The 23,873-nt window shown below is 38.9% G+C and overlaps 3 protein-coding genes across 6 annotated transcripts in view; 1 reads left to right on the forward strand and 2 right to left on the reverse strand.

Moving 5' to 3' along the window:
- LOC132841638 (N-acyl-aromatic-L-amino acid amidohydrolase (carboxylate-forming) B-like) overlaps positions 1 to 4,541 on the forward strand; it is a 6,703-nt gene extending 2,162 nt beyond the window's left edge. For all 4 annotated transcript variants that reach the window (XM_060864054.1, XM_060864056.1, XM_060864053.1 and 1 more), the window contains 6 exons: positions 2,104 to 2,339; positions 2,435 to 2,630; positions 2,722 to 2,815; positions 2,912 to 3,019; positions 3,498 to 3,610; positions 4,100 to 4,541. In XM_060864054.1, the coding sequence (XP_060720037.1) occupies positions 2,104 to 2,339; positions 2,435 to 2,630; positions 2,722 to 2,815; positions 2,912 to 3,019; positions 3,498 to 3,610; positions 4,100 to 4,297 (945 nt within the window). In that variant the 3' untranslated portion in view covers positions 4,298 to 4,541. The remainder of the gene's footprint in view (positions 1 to 2,103; positions 2,340 to 2,434; positions 2,631 to 2,721; positions 2,816 to 2,911; positions 3,020 to 3,497; positions 3,611 to 4,099) is intronic.
- A 6,110-nt stretch (positions 4,542 to 10,651) lies between these two features.
- cldnd1b (claudin domain containing 1b) lies at positions 10,652 to 15,783 on the reverse strand. Its single transcript, XM_060864057.1, has 5 exons — positions 15,729 to 15,783; positions 14,068 to 14,495; positions 13,827 to 13,934; positions 13,532 to 13,669; positions 10,652 to 13,226 (listed from the first exon to the last, which is right to left on the reverse strand). Exons 2-5 carry the CDS (start codon positions 14,339 to 14,341, stop codon positions 13,006 to 13,008), a joined length of 741 nt encoding a protein of 246 aa, XP_060720040.1. The 5' UTR covers positions 14,342 to 14,495; positions 15,729 to 15,783; the 3' UTR covers positions 10,652 to 13,005.
- Positions 15,784 to 16,375: 592 nt separating this feature from the next.
- On the reverse strand, positions 16,376 to 23,831 carry glb1 (galactosidase, beta 1). The gene is made up of 16 exons (XM_060864058.1): positions 23,673 to 23,831; positions 22,671 to 22,843; positions 22,304 to 22,454; positions 21,643 to 21,703; positions 21,427 to 21,521; positions 20,981 to 21,161; positions 20,396 to 20,454; positions 20,199 to 20,320; positions 19,664 to 19,704; positions 19,476 to 19,588; positions 19,203 to 19,277; positions 18,990 to 19,079; positions 18,123 to 18,236; positions 17,786 to 17,917; positions 17,305 to 17,562; positions 16,376 to 16,995 (listed from the first exon to the last, which is right to left on the reverse strand). Exons 1-16 carry the CDS (start codon positions 23,724 to 23,726, stop codon positions 16,747 to 16,749), a joined length of 1,968 nt encoding a protein of 655 aa, XP_060720041.1. The 5' UTR covers positions 23,727 to 23,831; the 3' UTR covers positions 16,376 to 16,746.
- Between the last annotated feature and the right edge of the window lie 42 nt (positions 23,832 to 23,873).

Consider the following 23,873-nt stretch of genomic DNA (forward strand, 5'->3'; position numbering starts at 1 on the left):
ACATACAACAAACACACAGCTACATAGAACAACACAGAGCTACATAGAACAAACACAGAGCTACACAGAACAACACAGAGCTACATAGAACAAACACAGAGCTACATAGAACAAACACAGAGCTACATAGAACAAACATAGAGCTACATAGAACAAACACAGAGCTACATAGAACAAACACATTGCTAAGGTCTAAAAGTTAGTTGTCGAAGTTACAAACAGTGCGAGATAAGAGACAGTGAAGACAGACAAAACAAAACACTACAGGACAAAAACACAAGCTAAAGCAGACCAGTGTGCATTCTGTATGTTGTACCAAAACATTGTTCAAAAGTATAGGGTCGTAAACACAGGGTAACAAACATACACTTCTGTTAGAGCAGCAACTGGGTGAGGTATTGAAATGTGGTGTGCAAAACAGCAATTTAATGAATGTTTAAAACAAAGATTGAGTGTATTTGCAAGTGTGTGTGCACATGTATGTGTGTGTATGTGTGTGTGTTCGTTCAGCAACAGTTCAGTTCTGGGTGTTGAGAAGCCTGATGGCTTGAGGGAAGAAACTATTGCACACTCTTGTTGTGAGGCCCTGAATGCTACAGCACCTTTTCCCAGATGGCAGGTGAAGAGTGTGTGTGAGTGGTGTGTGTGGGGTGAAGAGTGCGCGAGGAGTGTGGTGTCATCCACAATGCTGTTGGCTTTGCGGATGCAGTGTGTGGTTTAAGTGTCCATGACAGACGTAAGAGAGACTCCAATGATCTTCTCAGCTGTCCTCACTATCCACTGCAGGGTCTTGCGATCAGAGATGGTGCAGTTTCCAAACCAGACAGTGATACAGCTCCTCAGGATGCTCTCAATGGTCCCTCTGTAGAACATGGTCAGGATGGGGGGAGGGAGATGTGCCTTTCTCAGCCTTCGTAAGAAGTAGAGACGCTGCTGGGCTTTCTTGGTGATAGAGCTGGTGTTCAGTGGAGAGTGGGCACTCTGTGCTCTCCTGAAGTCAACAACCATCTCTTTAGTTTTATCAACATTCAGAGACAGGTTGTTGGCTCTACACCAGACAGTTAGCTGTTGCACCTCCTCCCTGTATGCTGACTCGTCGTTCTTGCTGATGAGACCCACCACGGTCGTGTCATCGGCGAACTTTATGATATAGTTCGATCTGTGCATTGCTGCACAGTCGTGAATCAGCAAGGTGAACAGCAGTGGACTAAGTACACAGCCCTGAGGGGCTCCAGTGTTCAGTGTGGTGGTGCTGGAGATGCTGTTCCCGATCCGGACTGACTGAGGTCTCCCAGTCAGAAAGTTCAGGATCCAGTTGCATAGGGAGGTGTTTAGTCCCAGCAGGATCAGCTTCCCAATCAGGTACTGAGGGATGATTGTGTTGAATGCTGAACTAAAGTCAATGGTCGGCATTCGTGGGCATCTGCATACTTTATTCTTCTGAGCGGCTCGGGACAGTTTGGTCCTTGCTGTTTTTAGGCCATCTTGTTCCCTGCTCTGAAGTTGGAGTCTCTAGACTTTAGCAGCGCACACACCTTTGCAGTCATCCATGACTTCTGGTTGAATTGTGCACTTGCCGATGTAACTGGACACTGATGATTTATACCATTGCAAAGTCAACATACTAATGGAATTTATGCAGCTTCTGCGTAAGGTTTGTTCATAGCCAAGCACAGACACCCGGCTTCCCACTTGCTGCGCTTCTGCTTCCTCATGTACCACTGTAGGCAAAGCTGAAGACTGGAGGCCTGGTCTTCGCAGTAAGCCGAGGTCACGAAGCTTCTCCAGAACATCATCGTGCATGTCGGTTGTTGCTTGATTACTGTACTGAAATAAGGTTTGGCGGTCATATACATGAACATTGCTGTATCTGGTGTCCGTGAAAAGTCAGGCTAAGAACACAAATAGCATTTTGGATCCATAGTGGCCACAGTGTGCTACTGCCGTGCCGCCATCTTGGATCACACTTGGATCACACTATTATTAGTGTGTTATTGGTGTGTTTTTAGTCTGCAGTTTAGTGGGTTAAGTGGTGCCTTATTCTTCTGTTCTGCTGCATTATTGGTGCATTATTTTTGGTGTAAAATGCTTTTTGGTCATTAGATGGAGAGGATCAGTTTGCCAGTGCTGCGTCATGTGGCAATTTGTGGTGGCACACACGGAAACGAGATGACGGGGATTCACCTGGTGCAGGAGTTGGAGAGACAGCAGAAAGAGAAAGGTGATGCCCCATGGCCTGTCTCTGTCACCTTGGTATTGTCCAACCCACGAGCTGTGAAAGAGTGTAAGAGATACATAGACATGGACCTTAACCGCTGCTTTACCAGTACTACCCTCAGGTCAGTGTGGCATCATGAACATAACACTGAGGTTCTATTAACTAATTAGCAACAGACTAACAGAGTAACAGGGATGATATCTGTCTCTCTCTCAGCTCTCCCATCACTGATGATACTCCGTATGAGATACAGAGAGCTCAGGAGTTAAACTCTCTGTTGGGCCCCAAAGGTTCAGGAGATGCTGTAGAAATGATCTGTGACCTCCATAACACCACAGCTAACATGGGCATCACCATCATCTCCTACTCACATAACAACTGGATCTGCCTTCATATCTTTAAACACCTGCAGGTATTAAGTAATGCATTTTTATAGCAAAAGTGTCAGATTTGTTCTTCTGGTGCTTTTGCATTAAGACATTGTATTATTGTGTGTGTGACAGGAAAATATCACCAATGTGCCTGTGAAGTTGGTGTTACTTAATATTCCACTTTCTGCAGCGTATTCCCTCGAGTCTGTCTCCAAGTACGGCTTCTGTAAGTGTGTTCTGTGGAACAGGTCCATCTTTGTGTAATTCTGTCAAATTTCTTGCTGACATTGTTATGCAGTAAATTTGTTTTGCGGTTCGTCAGCTTTAGAAGTCGGGCCACAGCCACATGGCATTGTCAGAGCAGACATCTTCAACATCATGAAACAGGGTGTGGACGCCATCCTGGAGTGGACTGAAACCTTTAACTCAGGTATGTCAGATCTGAGATGACATTAAAAAATTATTTAATCTTATTGATATTTGCTGATTCCCAGCCACCAGACAGTCACATGACAGATACCAGCATGTGTTTCCTCTGAGAAGACATCTGGATCTTTTTATAGAAGTGCTGCTCATGCAATGCAACATGCTCTGAGGAGGGCGCTGTTTGACTTCTTCAGACCCAGATGTCTGTGATTGGTCAGTGAGAGATTGACAGAAGAGAGAGCGAATGCCCCTCCCACCCAAAGAGCATGGATTATTTTGTTCCCTTTAAAGTCAAAATAGTTTTTCGGGCAAAAAGAAACCCCTCAAAAACTCAAGTTGCATCACAAATTTTAAAGAAAATAAAAGCTTTTTTAGCCACAAGCTTGAAATTTTTTTTCATTTTACTGGCAGCTTCACTGTGATTTTTTTTCAGACTGTTTTATGTTTCAAAAACATCTTATGTTAAACTTATGTTTATTTAGGGAAATTAATTGAAGGAGGAGAGATAGAGGGCTATGTAATTCAGAAGAGTATGGATTACCCCAGAGACCCAAAGACTGGAAAACCCTCAGCTGCCATTCATCCACAGCTACAGGTATCAAAAATCACATGTCTGATGTAAGAACTACACCATAACAGTTCTCACAGATCAAACAGGAACATTGCCATGGACTAGAACACAATAAATATAATGCACAATTTATCAGATTCTAATTTGTCGTCCGGATCTCAATATTTCTTCACTAGAACCTGATTCGTAACCTTGTGCTTTAGAATCTTTAGAACAATCAGGACAAGATAAAGTCAAATTCAGCTTAGTGAATAGATTCAAATCATTTCAAAAGCCAGAAATAAACTGAGTGTGTGAGCACTGATGTGAGCACTGATGTGAGCACTGATGTGAGGGCGGAAACACTGCACTGCAGCGGAAACACGCCCACATGCTGAAACCTGCTATATTTGAACTTGAGCCCTGGAGTAAATTGGTGGATGCGGACTAGAGGAGCTCTCAGGGTGCTGGGGGGACTAACTGGAGTTTTTAGGACATTTCTGTATGATTTCAAAATGTGAATAAATCCTTCAGGATCAAGACTTCTGCCTTCTCCAGCACGGGGATCCTGTGTTCCTGACGTTCTCTGGAGAGACGCTGAGCTACGAAGAAGAAGAACCTCTTCATCCTCTGTTCATTAACGAGGCCGCTTATTACGAGAAGGGAATCGCCTTCCATCTGGCTCACAAGAAGACATTGAACATCCCGAGGATTCAAGCAGAAACAGACTGAGATCAAACGGAGAAATCAGGAGTTCAGGGAAAGAGGAAAGGAAGTTGATGAGCAACAGCAAAGCCAAAGATTTTAATCTTTTTCTTATAAATAAATTACAGCCTCAGGGATTAAAATGATCACAACAGGAATCCTAACAACAATTATACAATCTTACTTGATTTTTTAAAAACTTTATCACTTATTTTGAAAGTAAACTCTATGTATTTAATCAGTATTATAAATAAATAAAAATCACTACATACATCTGCTTGAATTCACATTTCTCAGCTTCTTCCAGGTCCAAGACTTTCTTAATGTTCTCAGATTTCCTTCATATTCATTTGTTACATAAATTATTTTTATATCATTGAGCTTCAGAATTAATTGCAACCTTCAAGAGTAAAAAATGAAACACAATTATTTACATTTTCATGCAGAAATTTCAACGACGCAAAATCTTTCTTTACAGAATTAAAGATTTCATATAAAAAGTATAAAAGCACAGAAATGCAGTTTGTCTGAATATTTATTTATTTTTTAATTAAATATTTAGTATAATTTAATAACATGTAGGTTATAATAACTGATGTAGATTGTGTTCTTGTGTATCAGAATTTATCACTGTGAACTTCATCATCTTTAATCATCTTTATAATCTTTACAGTTAAATAAATAAATAAATAAACAAACACCAAGATGTATGTAAAAACTTCTTAAAGAAAAAATGACAAAGTAAAATATTTCTTGAGTTTGTTTACCAACAGACATTAACATAAACAATTAAATATTAACATAATTAAATATTAACATAAATAATTAAGAATTAAACATAAACATGATTAAATCCATCAGCTTAAAAAAAAAGGCTGGGGTTCATTAAACACACTAACACCTGCTGCCCCCTGGTGTCCGGCTGTGGAACTGCACACGACAAACCCTCACGAGAGCTGAAGGAAATTTAACAATAAATTGTTCTGAACAGAAATGAACAGAATTTGAGGGTTTTTATTTGCTTGTGTAATTAATGTAGGTAATTTGCATGTGTAATGATGTTGTATTTAATTACAGTTAAGCTTTAAACATATAGATAATATACTGATTTTGTTCCGTATGTAATTTATTTTAAAGACACATGGACTACATTTCCCATGAGGCCACAACTTACGCCGTGACAGTTTATATTACAGAAAGAGACAAAGTTTAACAGAAGATTTGTCATTTGTTTCGTTACATAAAAAATAAATATTATTATGGGAAAGTGTGTAAAAAGTTTCAGAAGCTGCTGAAGGTTTGTTGTGTAGTATCCTTTGACTTTTTATTTTGGTTTTTTTGGTTGTTGGTTTAAAAGATACATGTGTTACGAGCCTCAGTGTTCTGTCTGGGACTCAGTGGTGTAGCGGTGAGGTCCTTGTCTCTCATTGCAGAGGTTGATGGTTTGAGTCTGTCTCAGTCTTACCACATGGTCATAGATATCTATGCACTAGACCTCGCATTGTGGACCTAAAAATGCGTCAAATCCGCCGCCATGTTTGTACGGTGCTCCTTTACCTCAAATGCATGGACGATGCCGGACTTCTGTGCTGCATAGGGTTGCCACCATCAATACAGAAAAATAAGGGACGCCTGCCGCAGCGGGGGCCACACCCCTCGGGGCCACGATGACCACAGTCCCGATGGCGTGCCAGTGGTGGTATATCTTAACTTAAAACATGTATTCATAAAAATATTAAGACTGATACCAATGGACATTATAATAAGATATCTGCTATTGAAATCAGTGTGAACAGATGCACTCAGTCTCTCACTATCACAACTTAAGTGGTCATATTGAATACACAGCTATGACAATAATAAATATACGCCAACAAAGTGAGACTGAGAACACAAAAAATAAGCTTTTGGGGGAACTTGTGAGATGTGAACCATATTTTATTAACTTATTATTAAATTAACAGATCCATAACTTAGTAATTATAACTTGCAAACTTGCAAAAGATCTTCCATGAATATCATGAACATAATAACATCAGTGGATGTATATCAGTGCATCAGTGAATATATCAGCGGACCAGAAGTAGTAGTGTGCAGTATTGGAGCATGTCAGGCCTACTTTCTTTTATAAGTGTACTGAGAAGCTGTTTGTCTTTCAAACAGCTACAGTAAAACTCTGAACAGGACTGCTCAAAGTTAAAAGTGATCAAGAGCTCACTCCTAATGAGCTCCACAGAGCACCTGTTCCTGCTGTCACTCCATTTGTTGGCCATTCTAGAAAAGATCCTTTCCACATAACCAGTGGATGCTGGGATGCTTAAGATGTGGCTGATGATGGACAGCATGTTAGGCAGGTTAGCTACTTGAAAGAGAGCCATCCACCTGGCAGCCATCGGAGATGCCATCGTTTCATATGGATTTTCTGTCACTCTGACTCTGATTCACGGCCTGTAGCCCTAAAACAAACCAATCAAACCAACGATGGCAACGAGTATTACCCAATCAGGGGCAGAATAGGATGCGTCTCCACACAATGCGGGTGGGATGATTTGCATGGGATGCTGTATAATGTGGACCTATGTAAAATACGGGACAAATCGCATCCCGTATTGATTTGATACGGGACGCGTCATTTTGCCTGTAAATACGGGACGATTCCGTATTTCACGGGACGGGTGGCAACCCTTGTGCTGCATTTGGTTGTACATTTCACAAGTGAGAATGTGTTTTATCATAAAACACATTCTCCAAGGGCGGAGCCAGGGGGTGGCCAATGGTGGTCGTGGCCACCATGCACGTAATCACGGCCACCCCACTGGCCACCCCGCTCGCAACTGCATTTTTAATAGAAGAAAATGATCTCGCAGAACAGAACCTCGATCACATGTCTACAATCATTGGACCGCGAAACTCTCGCGACACTTACCGGCACTGACAGGCATCACGGGAGTTTCGAAAAACAGCGCGGTTTTCCACCTATCGTAAAAAGCGGGAGATGAGGAGCAAGTTACAGCACAGCCTCTGTTCCTGGTTGACTGTGCTTATTGAACCATATAAAGAGGTGTTCCACGAGCTCTTTAGATTGTGCAAAATTGCTGTTGCCATACCTGTCAGTACAGCTGCATGTGAACGCAGCTTCTCTACTCTCAAGCTGGTAAAAAGTTACCTGCGATCAACCATGAATGATGATAGACTGAGCAATCTGGGTGTCTTAAGTGTCAGAGTCCAGACGAGCCAAGTCTCTAAACCTTGAGGAATTTGTGAATTTCTTTGCTTTAAACCACAAAAACCGCAGAATCCAACTAATGTAAATTGTTTGTACTAGTAGTACTAGTGTCATGGATTTTGGAAACAGATTGTAAGTTTGTTACAGTTTTATTGTTTGCACTTTTAATAAAATGCACTTTAGTAGTCTACATTATGCCTACATAATTGATTTTCTGGTCTTTATATAGTTTTTCAGCAATGGGAGATATGAATTCTGGTTTCAAAGTGAATTTCATAAGTTTTATTTGTTCAAATAGTTTTAAAAAACGTGGTTGAATTATGACTATACATTTAATGTGAATTTAAATAGTTTTTATTTAAATAAATTTAATTAAAATTAAAGTATTGCACGTCATACATCATTGTAATTTTGGCACCTATACTTTTAAAAAAGTATTTTAAGGTTAGATGAGTGTTGTTTGTTTGCATAATGATATTTTCTGTGCCACCCCAGAGTAAGTGCTGGCCCCTGCCTGGCCACCCCTATGAAAAATCCCTGGCTCCGCCACTGGTTTTATGATATTGAATGTTAGGAAATTATATTTCTTGTTCCGTTGGTTTGTTTTAGTCCTTGGTTAATGACCACAGCTAATCCATGCTAGTTACTCATTAGTTTGTGTGACGGTTAGGAAAACAGACAATGTTTGTAGATTCCGAAGCTCTTAATAAGGACATTAAAACTGACCCATGCTTTTTTGCTTAAAGGTGAAGACCCAACTTTATGTATGTTTTGTAAGATTCCCTTATCTGTCAAACATTTTATTAGATTGTCCTGGACCTAACACAAGCAGAACGCTCTTTTATCAAGTTACTTCACTTAAAGACATATTTAATGACATTATGCCTGAAAGGGTTTGGATTTTTTTATCGTATGTTAATTTAAAAAATTTATAATATGACTTGCTGTTTATATTTGTTTTGTTTTTATTGCATTTATATGATATTTGTGTTTTTGTAATTGAATTTTTGCCATGAAAATAGCTTTTTATTGCTGACATGGTATTAAATAAAATAATCTGAATCTGAATCTGTTTGTAGATTCCCAAGTGATAAACAGAGACGAGTTGCAGTTGCAGCACTAAACACTTTTTTTTTTAAATGGTTAATTCAGCTGACAGTCCTGGAAAGATGTCACCAGTTAGGTTGGCAGTTCAGCCTCAAAGTCAAACTTTGTGGTTTTTTTTTTGTTTATGTGCCTTTAGTACATACTTATTTAATGTGGCAAAAGTATTGCGGGAAAAGAATAAATAAAAGATTCAACAGTATTTGGCACCTCAACTATCTAACTTTTTTACAACAGTTGCGCAATTATGTTCATTATGTTCCTCTCAAATTTGTGATTTGCTTCCACCTGCAAATTGCTTTGTGTATCATATTTAATAAACCAATACAATTTAAATGTTTAAATGAACATGTATATTCACACCATTGTAGCAGTGTAGCATGCAGTAGGCTATAAGGTGAGTAGTGATTGTTCATTTGAAGTTTACTCAAGTGGAAGAATGTAACTAATACACTTAGACCTACTAGCACTATGCATTATATTGTGAAAAAGTAGATTATCTTAATATCAAAACCTTAAATTTTCTCTGGACTTAATGATAAATACATGTCTGACCTTTGGAACGAACCAAAAAAAAAAACTAGAAATCGCATTCATGACGATTTATGGTGATTTTATTTCTTTGCCTACATTGACGCTAATGCATTAAGAGGAGGGGGTCCCCCGTACCAAGATGGCGGCTGAGTTGACGCATTCGCTCCAATGTACTGCCATATACAAGACGACATCTAGTGTATATATCTATGCCACATGGTGAGCTGAGAGTGTGTGGGCCAAAGGGGTGAGAAGGTTAGAACCTGAGAAAGTGAAAGTGGGGTGATAGGTTTTACAGCAGTTTCTCTATTATGCAAAAACTAAGTCAAACCTCTCTGTTCAAGCTTCATAACCCCTTTCTTCTACTGCTCTGTTTCTGGGGGGGCTAAATAAAGACTGCTCACTGAAACCTGGTCAACGTGTTAAAGAGGGATGAAGCCCAGACTCCTCAGGCACCAGAACCCTTTTCACTACCCACTGTGTCTCCTGGAAGATGTTTGTCTTAATAAACGGCTCAGTAAGAAAAAGCAAAGTGATTAAAGCAAACACTTTAAGACTTGAACCAGGAACCTTTCAGACCACAGCTTAGTTCACTAACTGCACCACTGGGCTTGTTGCTGGTGTTGGAGTTTGGACTTTTGTCTTAATAAATGGTTAAATACGACCCAACACAGCGTTTAAAGTGTGATCCCAGAACCTTACACAACAGCAGTCACAACATTAACCACTAATCTACTAGAGAAAGTGGGTTTGGACTTTTGTCTTAATAAACAGCTCAAATAAATCTGGTTAATGGAAAGACAGGCAGAGTTTTCTCCTAGAAGGTCACACACCAGCATCTGCTGAACAAACATCTACACCACTGGTGAAGGTTGTTTGTGGTTGTAATTTTAATTAACATAAAGTCAGAAGCAGCAACATTAGACTCAAAGCAAAGATACCAAGCCTTGATGATAACCTATACACACCACAGTTTGTAACACTAACCACAACACCACTGATGGGGCAGGAGCTACACGACTCCTCTGAATCTCCTTACTGAAGGATCTAAAGCTACATTCAGCTTTCTATAAATACGAGATGAGTTGGTTCTTAAAAGCCTGTCCTAGACTGATGTTTAATCCAGAAAGCCAGACAGAGATAATCACAAGGATGTGTGAAGTCTGATAGAAAACATCTGATAAAACAGTGTAGATGAATGTGTTGTGATGGTGACTTTTTTTAATCGAAAATATCACAAAGGCCTTGTATTGTGTTTGAAATTCTGAACAGTCTATCTTCCTCATCTTCACTCCGCTGGTTTCCGAGCTGAAGCCGTAGCTGAAGTGTTTGTTTTTTTTTCAAATTGGTTTCATTTCCAATTTATAACATTTATTTACTACACTAAAGACAGGAAGCTCAGATCTCCGCTGCGTAAATGGAACAGAAAACTTCTCTGTGTGTTAAAGAAGTGAAGATTTAGACAGCAGCACTTTTAGTTTTCACTCCAAAACTATAAATAAATCAATAAATACAGATTCCACTTGGATTGACATTTATTGTGATCACACATTGTAAATGTTGGAATATAAAAACATGTATAAAACCCTAAAAGACACAGACAGTAATCTGGACAGCATTATAATGTCACAGTGAAGTGTCCTGGAGTCTCATGGTGACGGTGAGGTATCTGTTTAAACTCAGCGTTAATCTACTGCTTCAGCTTTAAGAGTCATTTGAGCGAAAGTTAAACAACATGAGTCATATGATGCAAACTAAAAACCCATATACAGACAAAAGCCATGATACAGCCTTGAAGTGATGATGTGAGCTGTAAGAAACCCTCAGATTTCTGATCTGAGATCTAAAGAAATAAATCAGGTTCTGGCTGTAATGAAGACTGTGAGAAAGAAAAGCAGTAAAAGGCTTCAGTGGTTAAAGCACCTCTTAAATTACTGCATTAAAAATGATTTATGTTACAGACGTACTGACATCGTAAATACAGACTTTATTGAATATACTGCAGTAAAGTAGACAAAACTAAGAGGATTCACAACGAACACAGGAAATGAATTCAGCTGAATATTTTTCCCAATGTTGCTACTGGACTCGTCATGAACCACTACTGCAGTCCACAAACTCTGTGTCAAGTTCATTTCAGTTAAAAATCACAGCAGTAAAAATAAAACTGGAGCATGAAGAGACTCGGTACCGTTCTGTACATCATACAGAATTACTGATATTGTTGTGATATAACTGCTGTCTATATCAAACACTCTTTGCATCACAAGAAATGTGAGTTAATTCTTTTTTTTAGCTCATTTTCCACCATCAAGGGGCAGAGCTTATTTTCAGGGCCAGAAAAACATCACAGAGACTTTAAAAGATGAAACAATATCATTCCAGATTTTTGCTTTAACTAAAATTCTATAAATATTAGTCTTAAAAACACTTTTACATACTTTATTCTGTGATGGGATTGAAGAACATGGTGTTCTGTGTAGTGGTGTTGGGGATTCTGCTGTATGATGGTGTTTAGTGGTGAATAAGGCAGTAATAAGGAGATTATAAACACATTATACAGGGTTTCTGCAGGGTTTAATCAGACAAATTTAAGACTTTTTAAGACCTTTTTATGACCATTATGATTTAAATTTATGACCTACACGAATTACGATAAATAACTTCAGTCATTAAAATTCCTTTCAAAAGTCTTTATTATTGACTTTCATTGAAAGTAACAAGTTTTATTATTTAAAGAGTAATTCTATTATTTCTTACTTAAGAGGCTTAATGAGGTCTTATCTTTCCCTCATGTAAATGTTTTGGCTATGTCAGAGTCTTGGAACATTGTTCGGAAAAGTTCGGCAATATCCTCGTTCCCGTTGTACGACTGGTGTTTGGTCACAGTATTCAACACCCACAGGACCTCCGCTTTCAGTGTGGAGGTTGATCCGAAACCACTGTGTGTGGCACTGGATGCGACAGAAACGGAATCCTGCGCTGTACTTGGACCGGGTAACGTTAGTGACGGAGCCGAACAAAACTGACGGATCGCCTGCACAAGCTGCAGGCCTTTTACAGCAACGATATGCTTTTCTGACTTTGCATGCGACTTCAAGGCTTTTATGCCTAAACTAGACAGCTCCAACGTCTTCTTACACAGAGTGCAATAGGCTTGATACCGATTGTTAGCGACGGGTTTGAGCCAGCTACTAAACGTACCGTCTTCGATCCAAGATCGTTAAAGGTACATTTTCCCATTGTGATAGCCAGGATGATTTGAATTAAACTAAGCAGTGACTCAGTATGATACAGTATGTTCGGAGTTCATGCGGGTTTCTGTGAAAGTCCTTCCGACAAGTCTGTATGCTGCCGCATGGACCTTGTAGTTCTGGAACGCTGTGATACAAGTGTGATACCACCCAGATTCCTCATACAGAACTACAACAGGCGAAACAAATGAATGCCATTGCTGCTGTGAGCGCTTTTTGATTGAAGAACAAATTAATGGACGAGCATATCAATTTAAGACGTGGCTAAATGTTTTTTATGACCTTGTATGGAAAAACCGGACGTTTTTATGTCTTTTTATGGCCTTAAATTCTTATTGTTAAATTTATGACTTTTTATGACCCCGCGGAAACCCTGTTATAAAGCCTCAGTAGTTCATCACTAAAGTAACTCCTTAGGTTAGGCTTTATGTGGTTACTAAGGTGACCCCTGAGGGGGTTCCTCAGGTTCCTCCACTGATAACTCATCAGGTGACTCCTAAGATGACTTCAGAATACAGTTCATGTGATTTCTCAGGCGACTCCTGAGGTGAGTTGTGTATGTGATGTATGTGGAAGCTGTGTTGCAGTTCTCTAGTCGTGAGGTGACACTGTGTGAATTACGCCACCCTGTAAGCAGTAATGCGAGTGTAGTTCTTGCGGTGGCTCCTGGCAGCCCATATGAACAGAGCAGCAGCCATCATCTGCAGTGGGAAGGAGACCAGAGCCAGGTAGAGGGACCAGCCCAGAGATGAGGCCACACCCTCAGGCCACTCCAACACTTGGTGCAGCAGATCCACTCCTGCCAGGAAACAGCACACCGTCGCCAGAGAGCACAAACCTGCAGGGACAGAGAAAAATATATAAACACGTTCATATAAAGAGCGCGCGCGTGTGTGTGAGAGTGTGTGTGTGTATATGTGTGTGTGAGTGTGTGTGTAAGTGTGTGTGTGTGTGAGTGTATGTGTGTGTATGTATGAGTGTGTGTGTATGTGTGAGATTGTGTGTGTATGTGTGTGTGTATATGTGTGCGTATGTGTGTGTATGTGAATGTGAGTGTGTGTGTGTGTATGTGAGTGTGTGTGTGTATGTGTGTGTGAGTGTGTGTGTGTATGTGAATGTGAGTGTGTGTGAGTGTGTGTGTACCTGCCAGTAGGTGCAACAGTCCTACGAACAGTGTGGGTGTGAGGCTGCGACAGAGACAAGCACACACTCCAACTAGAGCTGCCAGAAACACCAAGCCGAGAGACACTAGTGGGAAGACGAAGCGACATCGCCACAGAGCTGACACACACACACACACACACACACACACACAGTTATAGAGGATAGAATGTTAAAGCTTATGGATAGTTATTAAAGGATATTTGTGTATAACATGACAACTTACACACCGAGATATAAATGAGTCATATAGAGAAACATTAATATTGACACCTACCTGTGCGCAGAAAATCCTCCTCACTGCTGCTGTTATTTGGATGTTTGGACTTGACTTCAAACTGCTGAGCTAAAGTAAAGGCCTTACATTCAGACACCACCTTATAGTCTTAACACAGAGAAAGAGGAATAACATTTTACTGCAAATATCACATTCTCATCAGGGGGCATTAATATTACAGACAACTGCTTTAATATCTCACACGGCTGCTTTAATGTCAAACACACAGTGGTGTCCTCACCAGGCTTAGACATGAGGATGCAGCGCCACCACAGCCCCAGAGAGCCGTTGATACGGAACAGAGCTTCACTGTACTGCACCTCCATCACATCTTCACCCATGAAGTCCTCCCTCAGTTTCTGCAGGTCTGAGCCGTTGTTAGCGTCGTTGCTGGGTGGCGGACTGCGGTACTGGTACCAGTGCTGAGTCCCGACAGCCACAGAGAGGTATACACTGGCCAACAGGCTCAGCACAGAGCCGATCACTAACGCCGTGGCGTAGCGGTTATCCACCATGTTTATGCTCCTGTATGATGCTCTAACACACACACTTTAATATAATTTGTCAATTTAATACAGTGTAATTAAATATCACTGTGTCATGGTAACGTCAGGAATAATCAGCGTATCACTCTACTCTTCTTCTCCAGGAGTCTTGACATGGACTGATCTGTTGAGAGAAAACATAAAATACTACAGATTAAATAAAACAAATCCACATCCTTACAGTAATAACAAGAGTTTTGAGCTCTTTTACTGATATTAAATATAAAGTAGAAACGTGATATAAATACATACAGTACAGTGTTTAAATACCAAAGAAACAGGAAGGTAGTTACTTGTTACACTAATTGCACTCGTTAATATTGCACAGTTTAAAAATGGTGTTATTACACAGATGCTATGGCACAGAAATGTAAGCTGTTGTTATTACACTGTTTATAACTACCGAACAGTAATAACAGTGTACATTATGGTGACTGGTTCACTGGGAGAAGCTCTGATTATACGTCTATATGTCTAATAGCAGCAGGGGCAGGGGAGTGGGGACTGGGGCAGAGGTGGGGGGACTGGGGTAGGGGGGTTTTTGTTAAAGTGTGTAAAAGAATAGACTCACTGCAATTTTCCATGTGGATTTTTCTTTATTATTGTCGTGTGTACTGTGTTGATGTTCTCTAACGCCTGTATAAAGTGTTTCACAAATTACTGACAAAACTACATGTTTAATTTAAGTCCAAAATGTTTCTACACGTCGCCATGAAGATGCTCTCCAGGTTATAACTCAGTCGAACCTCAGGCTCAGGTGTCCCAAACAACAAGCTGCTCCCTACACACTACATAGTGCACTACACTTACATCCTGACGCCGTTTGGGACGCAACCCGAGGCTTCAAAACACACCTCTGTATCAACAACAACGCTAAAATGGTTCTTTATAATTTGATTATAATTTACACACTTTATAGAAAAAACCTTCATCATCAGAGAGATGAATTTATTGTAGAAAATAATGATGGAATAATTATTATAACAAAATAAAATAGATATGACGGAAACGCCGGAACTATCAGTGAGTTAAAGTGAGTTTATAAGTAAATAATAAATTATATCGTCAATGTTCTCTATGTGATCTTTCTTTATCAATTAACAAAATTATTTTCCATTTAAAGTTTATAATTTAACAACAGACTCCTATCCACAGTGTTAGCATTGCTAAGCTAAACTATGCTAAGCTAAACTATGCTAAGCTACATAGCTACATCTCTGACTGATTCTGATTGATCTGAAATTTTCACTGTACTTTAATTAAGCACTTATTACACAACTGAGCTAAAATCTGGACACTTTACCCTTTTATAACGTCTCACACTGCTGTGTTTATATCACAGTGAATATTTACTCACCGCCTCAGGGTTAGTGTCTGTCCGCTTCCGGTTTCACTCTGACCACACCAACGACTAGCCACGGGCCGAATCCCAAACCGCTCTGTGCTCCCTACATCTGTGCACTTTTGCTGCCCTAGCTGTAACACTCTATATAGTGCACTTTATATCTAACATGAGGCTAATGGGACTGGAGCCGAAATATAGATCTTAAATAAAGTAGAAACCTTTATTGAAATAACGTTTAAATTAAACTAATTTCTATTTGTATCTTTAAGGTTAAACTTAATTTATTCAAATTAACTACTTAACATAATGAGTAAACAAAACACTTTATCTTTTAATGAAACACACTTATTAAATAAAAGTAAACAGATACATATTATAAATAGAATTAAATGTAAATAAACATAAACAAGTCTACCAATTTATTTGTTATAGTTTAATTCATCATTTTATTAAAGTAATAATAAATAATTTACACTTCAAATTAATTTATGTATCGATTGAATTCGTTAATATTTATATTTTTTGTATTTCTTAAAAGAAGAATATTTTTGTGGAATTAAATTTTTTTTAAATGTTTAATCTACACCTTTATTTTTTATGTTCTTCATTTTTAAAATAGAACTATAAAACCAGTAAAACAACAAATCATGGAGAAAGAATGGCTGTTTTATTTATTTTCTTTATTTAAAATCACTTATTTTTTGACTTATTATTTTTTCATTTATACAAAGTACAGAATATTTCTTTACAGTAAAACATTCCAGGTGAATCATTACTATCAGGCCTGGAAGCATTAGTTCATATTTGTTTCCCAGCAATAAGAATAAGTGCAAAATGTTTCATTAAAAAATTCCAGAGTGACAAAAACTTTAATAAAAATAACAGACTATAATCTGTGTGACAGAAAATAACAAACCATTTGAAGATTTTTATTGTGCACTGAAGACTAAAAACCATCACCTCAGAGCGTGTGTTCAGTGTGTGTTCAGAGTTTTCTCCCTTGTGTGCGTGTTGTGTGTGTGTTGTGTGTTCAGTATGTGTTCAGAGTTTTCTTCCTTGTGTACGGTTTGATGTGTGTGACAGTAGAGTTGATAAGTGGAGTGTGTGTGAACTCGACCACACACTGGCCCCGGCTGCAGGGACACACCTCCAGCTCCAGCAGTGTGATGTTATTGGGCGACTCGGTACTGAGGAGAGACGCAGGAACAAACAGTGTGACCTGAGGACCACGAGATGGCCAATAACGACCCACGTTCACACCGTTGATCCACACCTGACCCTGTTTATTAAAATAAAATAAATAAGTTTCTTCTATTTTATGAAAATCTGTCTTCTTTTTTTATTGTCAAGAAAAAACAAACAAACACAAACAAGACGTTATATAAAACAAGGGAACTTTCAAAATCTGACCCAGACACACACACAGACACACACACACAGACACACACACACAGACACACACACACAGACACACACACACAGACAGACACACACAGACAGACACACACAGACAGACACACACAGACAGACACACACACACACACAGACACACACAGACACACACACAGACACACACAGACACACACACCTTGCTCCAGTCAGGGAACTGGATGTACGTGTCCTGCGGCAGGTCTGGGATGTGATCAGGAATCTCCAGCGTGCCTCTGTAGAATGTGGGCGGGGACAGATAATAGGTGGGTGGGGTGTTGGAGTGGGCGTGGTCATCACCCTGCCGAGAGGTCGTGTCCCACAGTAGCCCCTCCTTCACCACCTCGTCTATACTGAGACTGAACACTGTCCAGTTCCTCAGAGTTTCTGGTCCCAGTGTGAGATTTGACACCAGACCCTGCAGAACACGGGGGGTACTTACTTATACACATCCTCACTGCCCTGCTCTGTCTCCACATCACTGCACAATGTGTGATTTAATTAAAACGTTACTTTGTTAGAAATAAAATACATATTTATTCATTTTAAGAGTGAACAGTATTATTATTATTATTATTATTATTATTAACACTCTACTCTACAGGGTTATTGTTGATTGTGTAAATAAAATTAAATCTCACCTTGAAGTCGTTGATGTATTTGCCGTAATTGACGCGTCCCATGTTCTCCACCAACACATCCAGTCTGCTCCCAGCTCTCCCAGTTATATTAATACTGAGAATACTGTCTCTCTCCAGTATCCCTACAGCCACCTACACACACACACAGACACCAAACAGACACACACACACGCACACACACACACACAACACACAGACATAGACACACACACACAAAACCACACACACACACACACACAACACAGACACACAACACAGACGACACACAGACACAGGTATATAACAGAATGTAAATAACCAGCTGGAGGTGAGCTGGAGGTGAAGGTGCTGTTCTTACCCCATCTACAGAGACGTACGCTCTATCGTGAACTCCGTTCAGAGGAGATGAGAGAGGAGTCGGGTTTAAACAGTCCACAGGAAGTGATGTCTGATACATAACAAAGCCGAAGTGCTGAAAAATATTAACAATACATTCTGTAAAGTCTCTTTACCACGAGAGAGGAGCGTCATATTAACACGTGAGTCTGTAAATCTGATGAAGGCGACAGAAGAATTTACTACATTTTAATAAACACTGGGACGTTAAGCTAACGCTACTGGGACCAATTTAATGGTGAAGCGTTAAAGGTGTTAAATGTCCAACTTCTTTCAAATATTTGTAAAGGTTTTAAGCAGAAATACAGACGTTTTACAGATGATCACAACAAAAATGAATAAACAATCTGCAGGAAGGCATTACAAAAAAAAATAAAAATAAAATAATAATAATAATAATAATACACCACTTATTATAAATGTTAATGCACAAGTAGTAAAGTACACTAAATACTACTCAAATATAAAGCAGTAATTGTTGCATGTGCGTTTTAAATTAAAATACATATCTAATGTGGATCAGGGTGCACAAACTTTTGCATACAACTATATGGAAATACGCAAATCTTTTACTAAGCAGAATTTATTAAAAATATAACACCAAAACAAATCAGTTCAGATTTTAATGAAACAAATTATTCCTAATTTCAATAAAATGTATGAGATTTATTTTTAAAGTAACAGAAAAATCTTCTGTCTGGGTGAAAAACTCGCAAACAAACAGACAGTCAGACAGACAGACAGGGCAGACAGACAGACAGACAGACAGACAGGGCAGACAGACAGGACAGACAGGGCAGACAGGGACAGACAGAAGCCATGTTTTTACCTGATTGAGCTCAATGAAGTTGAGAGGATAAAGAGTATGTACAGGACCAGAGAGGGAGAGAATGTCCAGAGATTCGGCTACAGTCTTCAACTATAACACACACACACACACACACACACTATTGTTAGACTCTGTAAGTTTTTAAGACAATCACAAAGCCAAGGTAATAGAAAAAGTAAAAAAAAAAAAAAAAGGAGACAAGAAAATGTTTACTTTCTTCATGTGCACGACTCCGTACGCAAACTTCGGTGTAGACGGCGGCAAAACTCCAGACGGTATCGTCTTATACTGTTTATACACACACACACTAAATGTGTTTTCTAACTCTAACACACACCAACAAATAAATAAGTTTATAAGTCTTTTTATTTAACATTATGTTGGAGTGAATAATTAGATATTTTAGGTTAAATTTCAGCAGAATTAAACAGAATAAAATCTGATCCGGTGTTTAGATCAGAACTTTAATCTGATAAAAAGTTTGACCTTTTTGATGACATCACGGATGGCGAAGTATTTCGGCGTCAGATCTCCAGCCTCGGTGAGCGGAGCGTCGTAGTCGTAGCTGGTGGGCTGTGGGGCGAACGGCGTATTCGCTCCTGACGACAGAAACACAACATCAGGACAAAGACCATTTCTTCAGCTGTTAAACGCTCTGCTGGTCCTCGACTCACCGTTCCAATACGCAAAATTTGTGCCTCCGATAAACATGTAGCTAAAAAAGAAAATAAAATGACCGACAGAACAGAGAAATAAACAACGTACATTAGATGGTAAAGAACGCTTACAGCCATAAGAACCTGCATGTTATTTAAAATCAAATGTAGAAACAAATCAATCAGTTAATATTGTTTTATACTTATTTATTTATTAAGATTTATTATTTAGTGATTCTACATTAAGGATTGATGATAGTGATGATGATGATGATGTTAGTGATGGTGATGATGATGGTGGTGTGATCATGGTGATGGTAATGATAATGGTGGTGGTGATGATGATTTTGATGATGTTATTGATGGTGGTGATGATGGTAATGATGATGATGATGATAATAATAATAATGGTGGTGATGATGATGATGATAATGATGATAGTGATGGTGACAGTGATGGTGGTGATGATGATGATAGTGATGATGGTGATGGTGGTGGTGATGATGATGATGATGGTAATTCTTCTAAAGGATCCTGCAGTAATTTTACTCACAGGTTGATGTTTGCACCAAGTTCCAGGATCTCGTTCAGGGACTTGACCACAATTTCAGTAGAGACGACGGAGTGAGGTTCTCCCCAGTGATCCAGCCAGCCAGTGTAGAACTCAGAGTTCACCTGAAACACAACAGAACATAAAATAACATTTATTTCATTTCATTTTCAACTCCACAACATTATAATCTGTCTCACCAGAGGGCCGCGAGGTTCAGCGTGTCTCTGAGCTTCAAAAGCTTCTGTCACATTTCCACCTGCAAGCACATGCACACGCACACACACACACACGCAAACACGCACACACGCAAACGCACACACGCAAACGCACACACACACGCAAACGCACACACACACGCAAACGCACACACACACGCAAACGCACACACACGCAAACGCACACACACGCAAACGCACACACACGCAAACGCACACACACACACGCAAACGCACACACACACACGCAAACGCACACACACACGCAAACGCACACACACACGCAAACGCACACACACACGCAAACGCACACACAAACACACACACATGCAAACAAAACAAATAAAATAACAAAACATATTTTCACTTTTTTTTGCAAACAGTAAAGAAATCTTGTGTTCTGTTACTCATCTCTCTTTACTGGTTATGTTAACGATATTAGTCAATATAACTAGTTATTATTTAAAGTCAGATAATTAAATAAAGATATTAAATGTGTGTGTGTATGTGTGTATATGTGTATGTGTGTGTGTGTGTGTATATGAGTGTGTGTGTGTGTGTGCTCACCAGGCCCGAAGTCGACAGTAGCGTAGACGCCCTGCAGAGCTCCACACTTCAGATAATTGATTGTGGCTCCGTCTGTGCTGAACAGAACCACTTCATCCCCCAAGTGATAGCGGAAGAGTTTGAGCAGGTGACGCAGGTAATCAAAATCACACACAAAGTAACTGCCATACTCATTCTCCACCTGATCCACAACAATACAAACAGATCACTGGTCATTTCCTCTGAGCGCATTGAGACAGTTGTCTCCTGCTTAAAAATGGAGGAATCAAAGGAGACATCAGATTTGTGTGGTGACTTCACCGCTCGGTACTGACCCCTGAGTAGCCTGAGTGTAATAACCTCCACCCTGCACCCCCGACCCCACTCGCCCCTTCAACCCCTGGATTTAAACACCTTAAACATCTCATTTCATAGAAGCTTTTAGATAAGAAAGATGAGCATCTCACCTGTACTGTAATAATCGGTCCTCCATTTTGATAAAGGTGACGCTTCACAATTGTTAACAACTTCGCCATCCATTTATCCACCGCCAGTAAATAATCTGAATAAATAAATAAATAAATAAATAAATAAATAAATATATTTAATCAGATCAGATCAACCTCACGAGGAAACACACTGAAGTGTCTGATTATTCATCAGTAACTCAGTTGTGTTGTTACCAGGATCTGATGAACGAAGGACGATGTCTTTCTTCTTCAGTAACCACGCAGGCAGGCCGCCCTTTAAACACAACACAATACAACATTAATTCTAATCATAGACGTTCAGCACTGATCCAGACTTTATTTGTTTATGATAAATAACCAGTTCTATTCATTCACCACAGACCAGGGTGCCAATACTTTAATCCGAAGCAATAAACCAATCAATGTAATAGATTTTATACAACTTACATATCATGAGTATGTAAATATGTGTATTTTTAACTGTAAACTATTAATAATAAAAATTTAATAAATAAATCAAAAATGTTACAAAATTATGTTTATCGTATTTTGACATTTTAGGAGAATATATTATATCTGCATTTAAATTTTTAAAATAAATAAATCCATGAATATTCTACTTTATTATTAGTTTAACAGCAAGTATAATAACTTCTATATTTTTATATATTTTTATATATATACTTAAATTAAAATATTATTACTTTCCCAAACATCTTTAGTATTATTATTACTAAATATAATATTATTTAAGAAAGCTCCTAAATCTGTATTGAAATTTAATTTGACTGTAAATGCCTATGATTTGTTTGATTAGATGATTAAGTGGTGATAATTAAATTTGATCTGATATCCTAATGGCGCAGGTCCTGACCATGTCCCACTCGGCACAGATGTAAGGTCCAGGTCTCAGGATCACCAGCAGCCCGATGTCCTGACACAGCTGCAGGAAATACTCCAAATCTCGATCTCCACTGAAGTTGTACACACCCGGCAGGTGCTCGTGGAAGTTCCAGGGTACGTACCTGCTCACAGGAGAACTTCATCACACAGAGTTTAGAGGTTTAGACGCTGAAATAAAGATGGACGAAGAAGCGGAGCAGCACAAAGCAGCAGAAACCAGTTCAATCACAAGACTTTACAACAGAATGAAAGGTTTCCTGTGACAGATTAAATGGTTCCACTGAACTTTGTATTAAACTCAATTTAACTTAAAATCTAAAAGTGTGAGAGGTTTGTACGTCTGGATGGCGTTGAGTCCAGACATGAACATCTTCACCAGCCGGTCTTTCCAATAGACCCTGGGGATCCTGCTGTAGTGAATACTGCCCGAGATGTACCGGAAATATTCTCCATCCTTCAGGAAGCTGTTGTTTCTGTAATCCAGCGTGAAACTCGGAGCAGCTGAAGAGAGCTGAGAGACAGAAAGGAGACAGAGTTAACTAAAGAAACGGCATTTATTACACAGAAGGTTTGTTTAGTGACGTGTGTGAGCTTCTCACTCAGTGTTTACATGTTAATAATAATGTAAAGTTAATCATTAACACCAGAAATAAACACATGACTGATTCTCAGAACCTTGTGTTAAGTTCCTGACTTTTAAGTTTGTGTGCAAGGATTTTTATTTTATTTTTAAAATATAGGATCAATTTTGGAGTTTTTCCCCCAGGGAGAGATAAATAAAAATAAAATTAAAAATAAATAATAATAATAATAATAATAATAATAATAATAATAATTATGATAATAAATCATTTACCAGAAGAAAGTACATTTAGGTCTCAATACATTAATAACAATATTTTATTTATTCATTTATTTTTACTCAGTGTATGTATTAATGCATTTATCTTTAATACATGTCCTGAGTTTCATATTCATCATTAACTGTATTACATTTATATTTAATTTAGTCTCAAACAGAATAATGAGGTCACGTGATCTGTCACATGACATCAGTGTGACACTATACATCATATAAACACTTTATACATCAAATAAACACAAAATAAAAATTGTAACCACTTTAACCACTTTTAACCACAAAATAAAACCACTTTAATTTTGAAACTTTTATAAACACATACTTTACAGGTTAGATGTATAAATAAATAAATAAATAAATAAACCCATATGATTATGTTAACTTAAATATATTTTGTTCTCCAAAGCAACACAATGAAAGGTTTTCTGCGCATGCGCACGGTGTACATGACAGATCTCAGTGTAATAGAGAGACTTACTGTGACAGAGATGAGTATAACACACAATAAAACCCCTGGTGTGGACAGAACCATGTTGACTGCATTGATCAGATCCTCAAGCTCTTCACTAAGAGCTTTAGAGTTAAGCGGAAGTAGACATTAAACACGTGTTTTCACGTGATCAGTGAGTGTCGTGTGTAATGTGCCGCCAGACCGCCAGGTGGCGAAACGCGCAGCTCT

This window comes from Tachysurus vachellii, chromosome 2, assembly GCF_030014155.1.
Source record: "Tachysurus vachellii isolate PV-2020 chromosome 2, HZAU_Pvac_v1, whole genome shotgun sequence".
NCBI classification, from domain to species: domain Eukaryota; kingdom Metazoa; phylum Chordata; class Actinopteri; order Siluriformes; family Bagridae; genus Tachysurus; species Tachysurus vachellii.